The sequence below is a fragment of the Nanorana parkeri genome, unplaced genomic scaffold (genome assembly GCF_000935625.1).
Source record: "Nanorana parkeri isolate BGI_ZX_2015 unplaced genomic scaffold, ASM93562v1 scaffold517, whole genome shotgun sequence".
NCBI classification, from domain to species: domain Eukaryota; kingdom Metazoa; phylum Chordata; class Amphibia; order Anura; family Dicroglossidae; genus Nanorana; species Nanorana parkeri.
Genome location: NW_017306785.1, coordinates 458,055 through 472,638, shown reverse-complemented (window position 1 = coordinate 472,638; position 14,584 = coordinate 458,055). Strand labels below are relative to the sequence as shown.

At 39.3% G+C, this 14,584-nt stretch overlaps 1 protein-coding gene across 1 annotated transcript; it reads left to right on the top strand.

Annotated features, from left to right (window-relative positions):
- The first annotated feature begins 388 nt into the window (after positions 1 to 388).
- LOC108790973 (potassium-transporting ATPase alpha chain 2-like) lies at positions 389 to 14,017 on the top strand. The gene is made up of 23 exons (XM_018561332.1): positions 389 to 400; positions 2,764 to 2,892; positions 3,468 to 3,527; positions 4,803 to 5,006; positions 5,101 to 5,214; positions 5,312 to 5,446; positions 5,573 to 5,690; positions 5,829 to 6,097; positions 6,190 to 6,388; positions 6,545 to 6,654; positions 6,896 to 7,030; positions 7,285 to 7,477; positions 7,628 to 7,803; positions 7,969 to 8,105; positions 8,190 to 8,340; positions 9,096 to 9,264; positions 10,009 to 10,163; positions 10,257 to 10,380; positions 10,785 to 10,930; positions 11,757 to 11,890; positions 12,676 to 12,777; positions 12,910 to 13,001; positions 13,989 to 14,017. Exons 1-23 carry the CDS (start codon positions 389 to 391, stop codon positions 14,015 to 14,017), a joined length of 3,093 nt encoding a protein of 1,030 aa, XP_018416834.1.
- Positions 14,018 to 14,584: the final 567 nt, after the last annotated feature.

Sequence of the window (14,584 nt, the reverse complement as noted above, 5' to 3'; positions counted from 1 at the left end):
GTGCAAACTTGTATTATATAATTTTGATTTAATAGCCTGCAGTATCAGCAGCATATCCCTCTGTGTGCCACGGGTGAAGAAGGATGAACAGCATCTGCACAGAGTGCATTTAAAAAAAGACATACTGGTTTATCTGGAAGGAACCTGGTACAGCTAGATCATAGATATAATTAACTTTCTAGTTGGAGGCGGAGCTGGGTACAGGAGGGAGGAGCCAGACAGTATATAATGTCACAGTCGGGTCCTTTACAGACTATGGCATCCTTTAGGAGGTAACAGCGAGAGGTGATCTTACCAGTTCTGCTGCTGTCTTCTCATCCACAGGCTGCACATTCTATACTCTGAACTTCTCTTGTGCTACCTTCTAGACACTACCCAACCTGCCACCATGTCTTCCCAGGTAAGACGATTTATTACACTTTTGTATGGAAACTATTTTTTTTTTGTTAGGTGCCAGATAATTAATTGTATCACAGATTGTGTAAATTATTTACTATAAAAACGCAGGAGCATTTTTCTTTACGGTTTAGCTAATTGCTTTTAATTTCCTATTCACAGTAAAAATTATTGATTTCACTGTCTGCAAAATATTTCCCTAATTGAAAACTTGAAGTTTCGCTCACTGGCCTGCTTAGGCAACATGTTCTTAGATTTTTCCTTAAATGTGAGGATTTTTTAAAAATATTTTTAGAGGGTGCATTTAGAGCAGCTCAGCTTATTTCAATAATGTTCTTTGTATTTTTTTTTGCCCTTTTTTTGTGTATTTGATCGATGTTTGTGTACTGTTGTGTTTAATTCAATTCAACCTTTTTCAATGTCTTTTTTTCTTTCTGTTAGAAAAAATTGTAAAGTAATGAGGCTCATAAGGGGCTTTTTGTTAGGCCAAAAAAAAAGTCCAGAATAGTTGAAAGGACCTTTCACCCTTAAAAGTAACTACAAAACACTTACTTTTGCCTTTCCCGTTGGCTCCAATGCATTTTGTCATAAATGGTGAAATTTCACAGAAGATTTGGTTAAAAAAAAAACTCTCAATTTTATTAATCCCTACTAATAAATGAAGACAAGGAAGAATGGAAGGCAGATGTGCGTGGGGGGCGTAACTTTTACAGGGATAATAGAGACTAGTATATAATTTCATCCTCCTATATCTTTGCATGTGCTAGTAATTTCACATGTTTGTGTGTATATATATACACATATACATATACATACATGTTCAGATACCAGTTCAGATACCGGTGCCGATACTTGGCATTTTCCAGGATTGCAGTGGTTGCAGCTGGGACCTGGCTTTGGCACTCCACCACTGTACTGAAATCATTAGTCTGCATTGTTTTAGAAAAACTGTCACATGACAATAAACAAAAATGTATCAGTACTTGTATCTGTGAGGACTTGGACAAGTATCAGTACTTGAAAAAATTGTATCGTTGCATCCCTTATATATATTTATTTATTTTGTAAATCATACATACAACAAGGTTTCACAAATCCCAGGAGCTCCCTGTGCTCCTTAAAAATGACCGTTGCCTCCTAAATTTTGACTTTTTCTCTAGTCTAGTCTTGGAGCTGGAAAAGTATCTGTACATGTACAAAGTACAGTACTTGGTATATATATATATGCGCAATGATATATGCAAATATACAATGTGTGGGTTTCCATGTATGTATTAATTTTGTATGTGGCAGGTTCTCTTTAATGTCTTGAATGCACAGAATTGTTGCATTGTAGAAATATAACAAGTAAAACAAGTTCTGACACTTAATGGAATTAAAGTGATGCAGCCAGAGCTGAGCAAATAATAGAAAAAAATGGATATTATCGGACACATGCCTTGGCTAGAATATGGCAACATTTACATGTGCACCTGTGCTCAGATAATGGATATTGAATAATTTATATATTCCTAACAAGCAGTAAAAAAAAAGATTAAAGTCATCCCTGATCTCTCTAGCTGATTTTAAAGTGAAGGTATTCATTCTCAAAGATCAAAACAAACATTCTAAAACCAGGATTCAGTTCTAACAGCTAAGCCTTCGTGCACACCTGAACGTTTTGTAGCGCGTTCTACGCTCGACGAACGCTCTACGAAACGCTCAGAAATATAAATCCCATTGTATTCAATGGTCTTGTTCCCACCTTGGTGTATTTCCGCCCATCCCTAACGCGCTACAAAACGGCCCACGCCTGAAAAGGTACATGTACTACTTTGGGCCGTTTTACTTACTTTGCGCAACTTTTTTACCGCGAATTGCGGTAAAAAACGCGCGACAGACGCGCATATGCAATACGCCTAGGTGTGAACAAGACCTTAGAAAACCCCCTCTGTTTGTTTTTTTTACATTAGAAGGATGGCAGACTGCCAAGATTCTGCTGCAATTGGAAGAAATAGATGAAAAGCTAAGGTTTCAATAACTGTTGTGAATTTTGAAAATCAATTATTACAAAATGCTCACAGATACAGAGGTGATTGCTTTAAAGTGAATCAACTGCTTGTTCAAAATATGTAAATATGTTCATGTGCATGGCCTGGGAACAGGTTCACTTAAAGCTCACCTGTTGGTAAAAGTTCTAATAGAATTTTGGCTTTATAAACATTATATGCATTACTGAGTTGCTATCAGTGTGGGAAACTATTTTATTTGATAGTATACTTCATACATTTCATCTCTCCCTAGTTCTCTGGATGTGTTTTTAGCAAGTTTAGTGCATACCTAGATATTGATGTAAAATAATATTTCTCTATGTTTCCCTTTATGCAGAAGCCTCTAGATATCTACTCCACCCCTGTTACAGATCAGGCTGTTACTCAAAACGAGCAAGATAAAAAATCCAAGAAATCCAAGAAAAATGACAAGAAAGTGGAGAACCTGAAACAGGAACTTGAAATTGTAAGTTAAATGAGAAACTGATATTTCAGACATGAAGAAATGTTGGAATTTCAGGAGACGTAAATTGGTCATATACTGTGATTCAGCTCATGGCCAAGTTGACCTCACACATGTTTGGACTCTGAGAATATAGTGTAGATGATTTGCCTTTATTCCAAAAGAGAGACACCATCTTAAAAGAAAATCTATAATCATTTGATGCAAAGCAAAAATATGGAGTGTAAGTGTTTAGTGATGAGGGAAACGGTTTTACACGTGTTGGACTGTTTCTTTGTATTGTACCTATGATGAACAACATGATACATGACCAAAGCTCAGCATTCTAACATGGAGATTTCCTAATGTTATGACAAACTAAAGAATATTCTCTGACTGCAAGCAAACTATATTGAAGTAAATAAAAAATAAAAAAGGTCACCTTTAACTTCTTGGCAGTTGGTTTGTAGGACAAGTATATTGTTCTGAAAAACAAAAAACTTCAGTTAAATCTTCCTCAATTTTTTCTACAATTCTGAAAAAGTAGCTCTGAGAAATAGACAACAATGATCTTAACTTGACTACAACTTATATTTCAGACGGACCACACGTTAAGCGTAGAGGAACTGGAGAAGAAATATTTAGTGGACATTAAGCAGGTAAACCTCAAGGAGAAACATGTTGGATTTCTTTTTTATCCTGAGCGTAGTTTTTGCAGTAATTGATGATTATTATTATACATGATTTATATAGCGCCAACAGTTTGGGCAGCGCTTTACAATATTAGTAAGACATTACAATTACAATACAAATCAAGACAAGATGGTAGGGAGGGCCATGCCTGTGAGGATTTAAATCTAAAAGGGAGGGGGAAGTGATACATGAGGAGGTAGCTGTGTGGGGATGAATTGCTTGAGAAAGTGATAGTTCAGTGATTAGTTTGAGGCAGGATAGGCTTCCCTGAAGAGATGACTCTTTAGGGATTGACTAAAGGCAGTCGGGGTAGGAGATAGATGGATGGGCTGGGGTAAAGAGTTCCAGAGGATGGGATAGACTCTAGAGAAGTCCTGGAGGCGAGCATGGTAGGAGTTGACGAGGCAACTAGAAAGCAGAAGGTCTTTAGAAAAGCGGAGGGGATGTTTAGGGTGATACTTTGAGACAGGGTATAGCCAGGGGCAGAGATTTGGATGGCTTTGTAAGTGGTTGTTAATATTTTGAATGTTATCCTTTGGGCGATTGGAAGCCAGTGGAGGGATTGGCAGAGGGTGGTTGCAGACACTGAGCGGTTGGTTAGGTGGATGAGTCTAGCAACAGCATTCATGATATACTGAAGGAGGGACAGCCTGTATAGAGGTAGGCCTAGGCCAATGAGGAGGGAGTTGCAAAAGTCAAGACGAGAGATAACAAGTAAGCAGGTGAGTAGTTTTGTGATTTCATTGGTGAGGAAGGGGAGTATTTTGGAGATGTTACGAAGGTGAAGCCTCAGGATTTGGATAGTGATTGGATGTGGGGCAGAAAAGTGAGATCGGAGTCAAGGATCCCACCTTGGCATGAGTGGAGGGATGGATAGTTGTGTTATCGATCTCAAGGGAAAAGTTGGGGAAGGTGCATGGGCGGGAGGAAATATTATGAGCTCAGTTTTTGAAACATTGAGTTTTAAGAAGTGTTGTGACATCCAGACTGATATGTCAATTAGTAGATTAGGGCATTAGAAAACTTTAATGTATTTGCTCTACAACAGTTGGCAAAATATTGTCAAAAATTATGATAAATAATTGAGTTGTAAGAATTCACAGCCCTGTTTTTTGCTGGCTTACAGAGGCTAGTCAATAATTCATACCGACCAACTGAAATACAGTAAATCTTTCATTGCACTGCTGTCTGTGTTACAGTATTTTATTTTGATACATATGTTTCCTGTGTTTTTTTTGTAGGGCCATAGCACTGCCACAGCGGAGGAGATTCTTGCTCGGGATGGACCTAACAAACTTTCTCCTCCAAAGGGAACCCCTGAAATTGTCAAATTTCTAATGCTTATGGCTGGTGGATTTTCCATTGTGTTCTGGATTGCATCTGCTATGTGTTTCCTTGCCTACGGTCTACAAGCAGCACAGGATCCTACTGTTGCTAAAGACAATGTAAGCATAACTGTAATTTTAAGATTGTTTATGCCGGCTGTTCTAGATATGCCCCACTGTTTTTCTCTAAATCATAAACATGCTTTGTTTCCAGCTCTGGTTGGCCCTTATCCTAATTGCTGTGGTAGTGATGACTGCCCTCTTTGCATATTACCAGGAAGCCAAAAGTACAAACATTATGGCCGGCTTTAAGAACATGGTTCCTCAGGTAAGGAAGGCCACATGTTTAGTAAACTGATTTCTAAAATATACCAATGATACACTGAGGTGGCCTTTGTTCCTAACTTGCATCTCTCTCATTCTAGCAAGCCCTTGTTCTTCGGGATGGAAAACGCATAGAACTACTAGCGGAGACGCTTGTTGTAGGTGACATTGTTTATATAAAAGGAGGAGACAAAATCCCAGCTGACTTGCGCATACTGGAGAGCCAAGGTTGCAAGGTGAGAAGCAGGGACATTTGCACAATGGTGGGAAAATCTATGGCTTCTTAGTTTTCAAGATGAAGCATGTATAAAATCAGAAACAACCATTAAAGACCAAAATAGTTTATTATTCTCGATACACAGGTTGACAACTCATCACTGACTGGTGAGTCAGAAGCACAACCTCGAGGTGTAGATTGCACAGATGAGAATCCACTAGAAACCAAGAACCTTGGGTTTTACTCTACCACGTGCTTGGAAGGTAAGATTTAGGCTTCTATACAAACCTGGCATTAGGGACAAACACACACATTAGCTTAATGTCAGCACTTAAAGGTAGCATTTGAGAGTTCAAACTATGTAACAAAACATGCTCTAAGAAATTGTTTCTCACCTACAGGGACGGCATCTGGAATCGTCATAAACACAGGTGACCATACAGTGATTGGACGTATTGCTTCTCTGGCCTCACAAGTTGGAGATCAGAAGACACCCATAGCTCTGGAGATTGAGCACTTTGTCCATCTAATCAGTGGTCTTGCAGTGGGTGTTGGAGTAGTTTTCTTTATAATTTCCATCTCTATGGGATACAGTGCCCTCAATGCCGTTATATTCTGCATTGGTATTGTGGTGGCCTATGTGCCTGAAGGTCTACTGGCTACTGTCACTGTAAGTATGGGTACTGATTCTTATTAATCCAAACACTTACTTGATTCAGATTTTAGAATTTTTGTGATAACCATTAATGCCCTTCTTCCTAGGTCTGCTTGTCACTTACTGCAAAACGTATGGCAAGGAAAAATTGTTTAGTTAAGAACCTGGAGGCTGTAGAAACACTTGGATCTACCTCGGTCATCTGCTCTGACAAGACTGGCACCCTGACACAGAACCGCATGACTGTGGCGCATATGTGGTTTGATAAAATTATTCACAATGCGGACACCAGTGAGGATGGCACCGGTGAGGCTCCTCACAATTTTTACTTTTATATACCTTATGTTTTCAGACCCATTATCACAATGTAGAAAATGTACTTTACATGATACATGTAATATGTGTTTAGATAAACATGAAAATTAGTAATGTGTAATTGTTCTTAACTATTTATTTCTCTAGGAGAAATGTTTGATCAGAGCTCACCTACCTGGCAAGCATTAGGTAGAATCGCCAGCCTGTGCAACAGGGCAGAATTCTGTGCAGATCAAGAGGAGGTTCCAATCAGCAAAGTAAGCCCAAAAAGCAATATACATTCATGGAACATGTTCAAATATAGCATATACACATTTCTGCTTAATAATAATAATATGATAATATGATACTGTATCATGAATCGTATGTGACTATCATTATTATAATAATCATGCTATGATTATCAAGTGTGTACTTCTGGTTCTTCTTCTTCCATGGTACTACCATCAGACACTTAGTAGAAAGTAAATCAGCACTCTTTAAACTTTTTCCATTTAGAAAAGAGTGAATGGTGATGCCTCAGAAGCAGCTTTGTTGAAATTTACGGAGCAGATCTTTGGGGACGTGTTAGAAATTAGAAAAAGAAATAAAAAAGCGTTGGAGATTCCATTCAACTCCAGCAATAAGTACCAGGTACATGGTTAAGCCAATATAAAAATTTTGCTTTTTAAGCTCCCTTCCTAATAATTATTTTATTATTCAGTTTTTGTCATTCCTGCATCTCTCATTATCTCATCTGCCATTATTACTTAGCATTATGTCCTAAACTTCCACCACTTCTCATCTCTCATGACTCCTCACTGTGACATCATCCATTTTCCGTCCTCCTCATTTAATTTCAACTTTTCTTTAGTCCAAATGCTCAATTTGATTATTTATTCACCTAGGTTTCTATTCACATCCCTCAGCATCCTGCTGAGCAAGGCTACTTGCTGGTAATGAAAGGGGCACCGGAGCGCATCTTGGACAGATGTAGCACCATCATGATTGGAGGACAGGAATGGCCACTGGATGATGAAATGAAAGACCATTTTCAGGAAGCATATTTAGCTCTGGGAAGTCTAGGAGAAAGAGTTCTTGGTAAGCTCACAAACTTAAATTATGGTGGAAGTTTGATGGGTTTCTTTGAGAGATGTTCTACTTCATAAACATTTTCTGTTGACTGTTTACATGTTTGCCTATCCGCAAAAATGTGGTGTTTTTCAAAGATCAATTCTTTTTATTCTACAGGTTTCTGTCAATTAGTACTTCCATCTTCAGTTTATGGACCCGGTTACCCATTTGATGCAGAAAGTGGAAATTTCCCACTGAATGATCTATGCTTTGTTGGTCTCATCTCTTTGATTGATCCACCTCGTTCCAGCGTTCCTGATGCCGTCATGAAGTGCCGCAGTTCTGGAATTAAGGTATTGATACATTATCTGGAATATCATTAATAGTTTTAAGCATTTGAAGCCTGCCACATTTCGTATCATTTAGCACTTTCATGATAGCCATTAAACCTATAACAATCTTTTAGTGTTTTTGTAAAATATCTGTGAAAACATAATACTATCATGTGTTCCTAACAGGTTATCATGGTGACTGGTGACCATCCAATTACTGCAAAAGCCATTGCCAAATGCGTAGGCATTATTTCAGCTAGCAGCGAGACAGTAGAGGACATTGCAAAAAGGCTTGGAGTCCCAATTGAAAGAGTAAATCCAAGGTGAGTACATCTTATTATCTCTTTCTAATCTAACACCTGATTTTACTTTTCCCAACATACATCTAATATTATTGCAACTTGCAGAGATGCCAAGGCAGCCGTGGTGAATGGAGGAGAAATAATTGACATGACTTCTGATGAGTTGGATGACATCTTAAAACATCACGAAGAAATTGTGTTTGCAAGAACATCACCACAGCAGAAGCTTCTCATTGTTGAAGGGTGTCAGAGACTAGTAAGTTGGAAAAGAAAGCCAAAGAAAACTGAAAAAAGGGATGAAATGGGTGGGGAGCAAAAACCAAGTGGAATCAAGACCACGTTACGTTAGTAGTTTTATAAAAGTTTACAGTTATTCTGGCTTTTCAGGTTCTTCCAAGTTTTCCTAAATGTAGCTGGGATCTGGAGCTCTGGATATTTCGTATAGCTCTGGGTGGGATGAAATCTCCATTCCTGGGGCCAGGTTTTACCAATGACCAGTATAGCTGGATCAGGTGGCTGAGAGCAGCCTTATTGGGAGTCTGGACCAGAGTTCAGAGAGGAGTGTTGGAGTTGTGTGGGTGCAGGAAGCACAAAGCCACAGCAGACTCAGGTGCGTGTGGGACACGTGGAACCAGTATAGCTGGATCAGGTGGCTGAGAGCAGCCTTATTGGGAGTCTGGACCAGAGTTCAGAGAGGAGTGTTGGAGTTGTGTGGGTGCAGGAAGCACAAAGCCACAGCAGACTCAGGTGCGTGTGGGACACGTGGAGAGGTCAGGAAGGTCGGTGACCCTAGGACCGCTGGGACACACTACTGGGGTGAGATGTACTATGGCATATGTTTTTTTTTTTTTCATTTTGCTTTGGCATACACTTCAAACACACACAGTGAGCTTTAAGGCAGAGGAGAACCACATGTAGCTCCGGAGCCACAAATTTTTCTATGTTGGAATTTATGAGTGATTTAAGAAAGTATGTAAGGCATTGCTTAATAGTGTTACCTATAATTTTTAGGGAGCTATTGTGGCTGTTACTGGAGATGGAGTAAATGACTCCCCAGCGTTAAAGAAAGCAGATATTGGTGTTGCCATGGGAATTGCTGGATCAGATGCTGCCAAACATGCTGCAGACATGATTTTGCTCGATGACAACTTTGCTTCAATTGTGACTGGTGTAGAAGAAGGTGAGATAAGGGTGTATTAACATCAATTCTCATATCTCATTACAATAAAATTTGTTCTATGATGACAGCCCTTCAGCCCTTACTACTCTCAATGAGTTACAATTTACATGCAGTAAATGCAGCCTGTTAAACTACAATGAGTGGCCAGATTATTATGACCACCCCATCAGTACTTCGTTGGGCCACGAGATGACTCCACGAGATGACTTCATTGGGCCGCCTCGTGACTCCACGAGATGTTGAAAGGTGATGCGAGGAATCTGACACTGCACTGTTGCCCTTCTGTTGTCTTGTACCAGTCTTGCCACTCTCCATTCTGCCCTAACATTGACTAGTCGCTGACGGCCACAATTCGCACGTCCAGACCCAGATTTTCGGCTGACAGTCCAGTCTTTAAACACTTTAACAACAGCTGCTCTTGAACATTTAACGAATTCTGCTGTTTTGCTGATACTCGCTCCATGGCTTGAGCGCCAACAATCATCCCACGTTCAAAGGCTGTTAAATCGCGTTGTTTACCCGTATCTTCAGAAAAAAATCACTTCTACTGTCGCGGTAAACCACCTGCTTCCCTATTTATAATGGTCTGGCCCTCTAGCAACTTCAGCGCGAAATTATAGCGAATTATAGCTAATTTGCCTACAAACGTCAGGTGCTCATAATAATCTGGCCACTCAGTGTATTTCTAATGCTTATGGTTTAATGGCTTTCTTCCATTAACTCATTGCTTGTCTTTTCTTACAGGTCGTTTGATATTCGACAACTTGAAGAAGTCAGTTTCCTATACAGTAACTAAGAACATTCCTGAGATGATCCCCTTCATGGTCTATGTGATTATCAGCTGCCCATTGCCTCTAGGAACCATCACCATTCTCTTCATTGAATTGGGCACGGACATTGTAAGTAAAGGCAAAAAACCTAACATGGTCATAGTGAGAGTGATAATTAGGTGTTCTTTCTCTAATGTTACAACTTTACTCAAATTTCCTCAGATCCCATCCATTGCTCTGGCTTATGAAAAGGCAGAAAATGATATTATGACAAGAAGACCACGAAACCCTTACAAAGATCGATTAGTGAACATGCAGTTGCTTTCCTATTCCTATTTTCACATAGGTAAGACCCAAAAAAGAATAAAAAACAAGCCCAAGTAATGAAACCCAATTTGTGAACAATATAATGATGCTTTAAAAAGGTTCTATTAGAGAAAAAGAAATAGCAATAAGAATAGGCCCACTCAGTAACCATAGTTGCAGATGCATTTGCTACCCTTTTTTACCACTATTGACATTCCAGTGTCTTTGTACCTTAAAATCTCAAATCTAAAAATATCTTCAAAATAGAAATATGTATGGCAGCATCTTCCGGTGGATATACTTTATATTGATTCTGATAGTTGCAGGTGACTCATAAAAGACCAAATATGAGCAGGTAAACCGTGAAACAGCATCCTAGAATGTTTTGTCTGCAACCTTCCTCAGTAACTCAGTAACTCATAACTCACTCATCTTCGCTCACAGCTGCCATGGAAACATACGCCGGGTTTGTGAATTATTTTACCATCATGGCTGAGCAGGGATTCCTTCCTATAAACACTATTAATCTTCGGGTCAACTGGGAGGACAAGACTATCAATGAACTAGAGGACAGTTATGGACAAGAATGGGTGAGGAACAAAACAATTTAATTCTATGGTTAACAAACTCAACAAAAACAAAAATAAGTCAAACAATAAGCATACAATTGAAAGGAAATTTTTCTTTATCAAAAGACCTGTTTGGAAGTTTACATTCTCTAAGTCCTAGGAAACCTAGGGGTCTATTTATTAAAAAATTTGCATAGCTATTTGTCCAGAGAAACTCCATGTACATTCGATCTGTGAATAAAACAGCTCTTGCAAAAATGGGGCATAAGTGAATGTTCTTAAGGCTATTTTCTCCTCTGTTCGAATGTGCTTTAAATATTAGTAGTGAATGGGGAAAATATCACAATATGGCCAATAGATGAAGCTGAGGATCATAGGAAATAAATACATCTTGGTAACAAGAGATACAATGTAACATTTCTAGAAAGCACTGGAGGGAATTAGCAGCTAAATGTAACTATTGCCAATACGGGGATTCAGAAATGCAGCTTAACACACCTGGGCCCCAGTGCAAGATATGTGGCAACAGGCCTGTGCCCCTGTATTCAGGAACTGGAATGCATTGTACACTTCCTGCCACCACTGGGGATCTTCCAATGTTGTTTTTCCCCAGTGGACATATTCAAGCAGTTTACTAATTAATATTTACAGCTTATTTATTCAAGGTGATGGTGATAAGAGAGGATTTCTGGATATATCATGGGAGGATAGATGGACCCTCTGGGAGAGCAGGGCCCTGCAATCTGTCCTGGCCCCATTTATACACCACTGCCTAATAACATATATTGTAACAATGAAAGATAAAAGAGTAAAAATGAACACCATGAAAATGTGCTTTTTTTCATAGACATACAGACAGCGCTTGTGTCAGGAGTGGTATTGCTACTCAGGGTTCTTCATTAGTATTGTTGTCTGCCAGATGATGAACACGGTCATTCGAAAGACAAGGAGAAACACCCTGTTTACACGCAACTTCTTCAGGTAATAGTTGTGCATAGAGACTGGTCTGTGTGTGCTCTTCAGTGGGAATGACAATATTAGCCAATAGATTGCATGTTCCACATCTTCAGTCACTGAGCAATCACAAACTGCTGCTTCCCCAAGTCCATAGCTGCCTCCAGATAATTTATTGCAGTGTGTAATAGGCAACTGCGTCTCATACAATCCATTTCACTAAAGGAAAACAATGTATTCTCACTGAGTGCCTGGTTTGAGTCATCTGACCAATAAAACTTTGCTTTGGACATTAGCCACCACAGGACTGGATGAGTTACAATTACAGCAGCTGGCTAGACTGGGGGGTAATTTGATTTATGTTCTTTTGGTGTGTGCAGTAGTTTTTCTCTTTTTTTTTTTTGCTTGGGTAAAAAAGTGCTTGCTTCTTCATCTTTGATTGTGTATTGCCAGCCACAAGGTAATTCATGCATTGAGCTAGGGCCTGGTGGATGTTCACGGGCCCAGGTGCAACATTTAAGCTCTTGCCAAAAAACAGGTGCTAGTGCAATTGGTAAAGGCTTTCACTTCACAAGGGAGGATGTACTTGTAGGCAGTTGGTGTGTGATGGGAAGGGGCCATGCAGGTGCAGACAATGCACATGGGGGTGGCCAAAAGTGGCTACCCTGCCAAGCCCCTTTTTCAGACTTAATCCAGTTTATCAGCTGTTACCATTTATTCATTAAGTTATATTCCTTTGCTGTATTTCTCTACTATAAAGCGTGGGTGCCGACCAGCAAGCCCTATCTTTACACTCATTCTTTTGTTCACAGGAATAAAGTCATCTTTTATGGATTACTGTCACAAGTGGCTATTGGGGCATTTCTGTGTTACATCCCTGGCATGGATGATGCCCTGCATTTTATGCCTATTCGGTGAGTACCAGACTATACAAGGTTTTACATGTTCGGAGCCTGTAGTCACCAAAACCTTTTCCACTTATCATGTGCTGTCCTTGGACTTAGACTGTGTACGTTTTCACTTTAATATGTTTTACCCTTTTACAGCGTTCAGTATTGGTTTGTGGGAATTCAATATACGATCATGATCTTGGTTTATGATGAACTGAGAAAACTGCTCATGAGGAAGTACCCTGGAAGTAAGTATCACACAAACAGTTATATAGTTTCATAAACTATATATAGTCATTACACCTTGTCACTAGTACAGATGTTTAGGGCTGACACAGCCCTAAACATCTGTATTAACAAGGTCATCCAAGCAGCAGTAACGATGTCTAAAGTATATTAACACATAGGAACTAATCCGCTATGAAACAAGACGCCCTACTGTGTAGGTTCTGATAGCAGCAGTCATTCTAGCTCTTGTTGGCAACATACACAAAATCACTGGGATAATAACTTGGTAAAAAAAGGTTTAGTTTCATTGCTTAGAACTAGTACACAAGTCAGGGAATTCCAGCTTCCATCATGGTATCTCCTGGGAGTCCTGCTTTATGACAGCTACATACATCAAACTCACAAATGTGTTATTTTAACAACTCATCTTCTGGAAAACTTGTGCTATCCACAAACTGAAAGTATCAAGTGCAGTTTTATGCTGGCCACACACAATGCATCTTCTTGAGATCTACCAAAAACTATGTAATGTTATCGGTGACCTGATTGGGTATAAATTAATCAGGCACAGTTGTTACTAAATCTAAATTAAATGTGCCCTTCCAGACAGATTAAGAACTACCGGTAGTTGCTTGTCTATACTGTATAACAGTAGTACTTCATAATAGTAATAGTCTTCATCCTTGTTGGTTCTGGTTGTAATGACCAGTCCCCCGAAGCTGCTCTTCTTAACGGTCTTCAGCTGGTCTTGTAGCTACCCGTCTCGCCAACATCATTACATACAATGCAAGACCAGTGGCCTGGCAGTGGGGGTTGGAGTGATTTAATAGTTTTAGTACTGCTGAAGTGTTCTCGGCTAATATTGATTAAAATAATTATAACTTGATCCATAGCAAACAATATAGTATGTAGCATAGTATAATATATATTGTATATAGTATAATATAGGATTCAAAACTGTGCTATGTAAATAATGCTGATTATTAACGGCTTCCTCTTTTTTGCAGGTTGGGTGGATAAAGAACTTTACTATTAAGTGTCCAGTCATTAGAATGCAAGATCTCTCACTTCTCACTTTGTCTTTTGGATTTGCCTTAAATCCTCTAATTTTTTTGACATAATGTACACATGTAAATAATAGAGCTATGTAAATAAAGTTTTAAATAAATATAAATAATAAATATAATACATATGGCTGTGTGTGTGTGTGTGTGTGTAAAATTTTTAGCAGTGTTTATTGGTAATATTTACAAGAGTATTCACAGGTTCTGTACAGTGGTTCTCAGGAAACAACAATAAAACCTAGCCGTACCTCGGCACTAACTTCAAACACAAAAAATATAGGTACTAACTAACAGGCTGAGCAGGTCTACCACTTGTCAGGCTCCACATCCATCGTTTGCTAGTTTTCGCCAACCTTGCAGCTCTCTCAAGGTGCCCATAACTTGCGAGGGTTGTAAAGTAATTAAAAGAACGTACGATCTGCCCATCTTGGACAGGCAGATCATACTTGCAATCATCGCAAGTCCGCCCCCCTGAGGTGCGGGCTTCCGATGACTGCAAATGGGCCCGTTCGGCAGTTGTCGAACAAGCAGGCCACTAA

Coding starts and splice junctions, on each gene's coding strand:
- LOC108790973 (XM_018561332.1), top strand. Junction 5,215..5,311: donor TTAAGAACATGGTTCCTCAG/GTAAGGAAGGCC, acceptor CTCTCATTCTAG/CAAGCCCTTGTTCTTCGGGA. Junction 7,478..7,627: donor TCTAGGAGAAAGAGTTCTTG/GTAAGCTCACAA, acceptor TTTATTCTACAG/GTTTCTGTCAATTAGTACTT.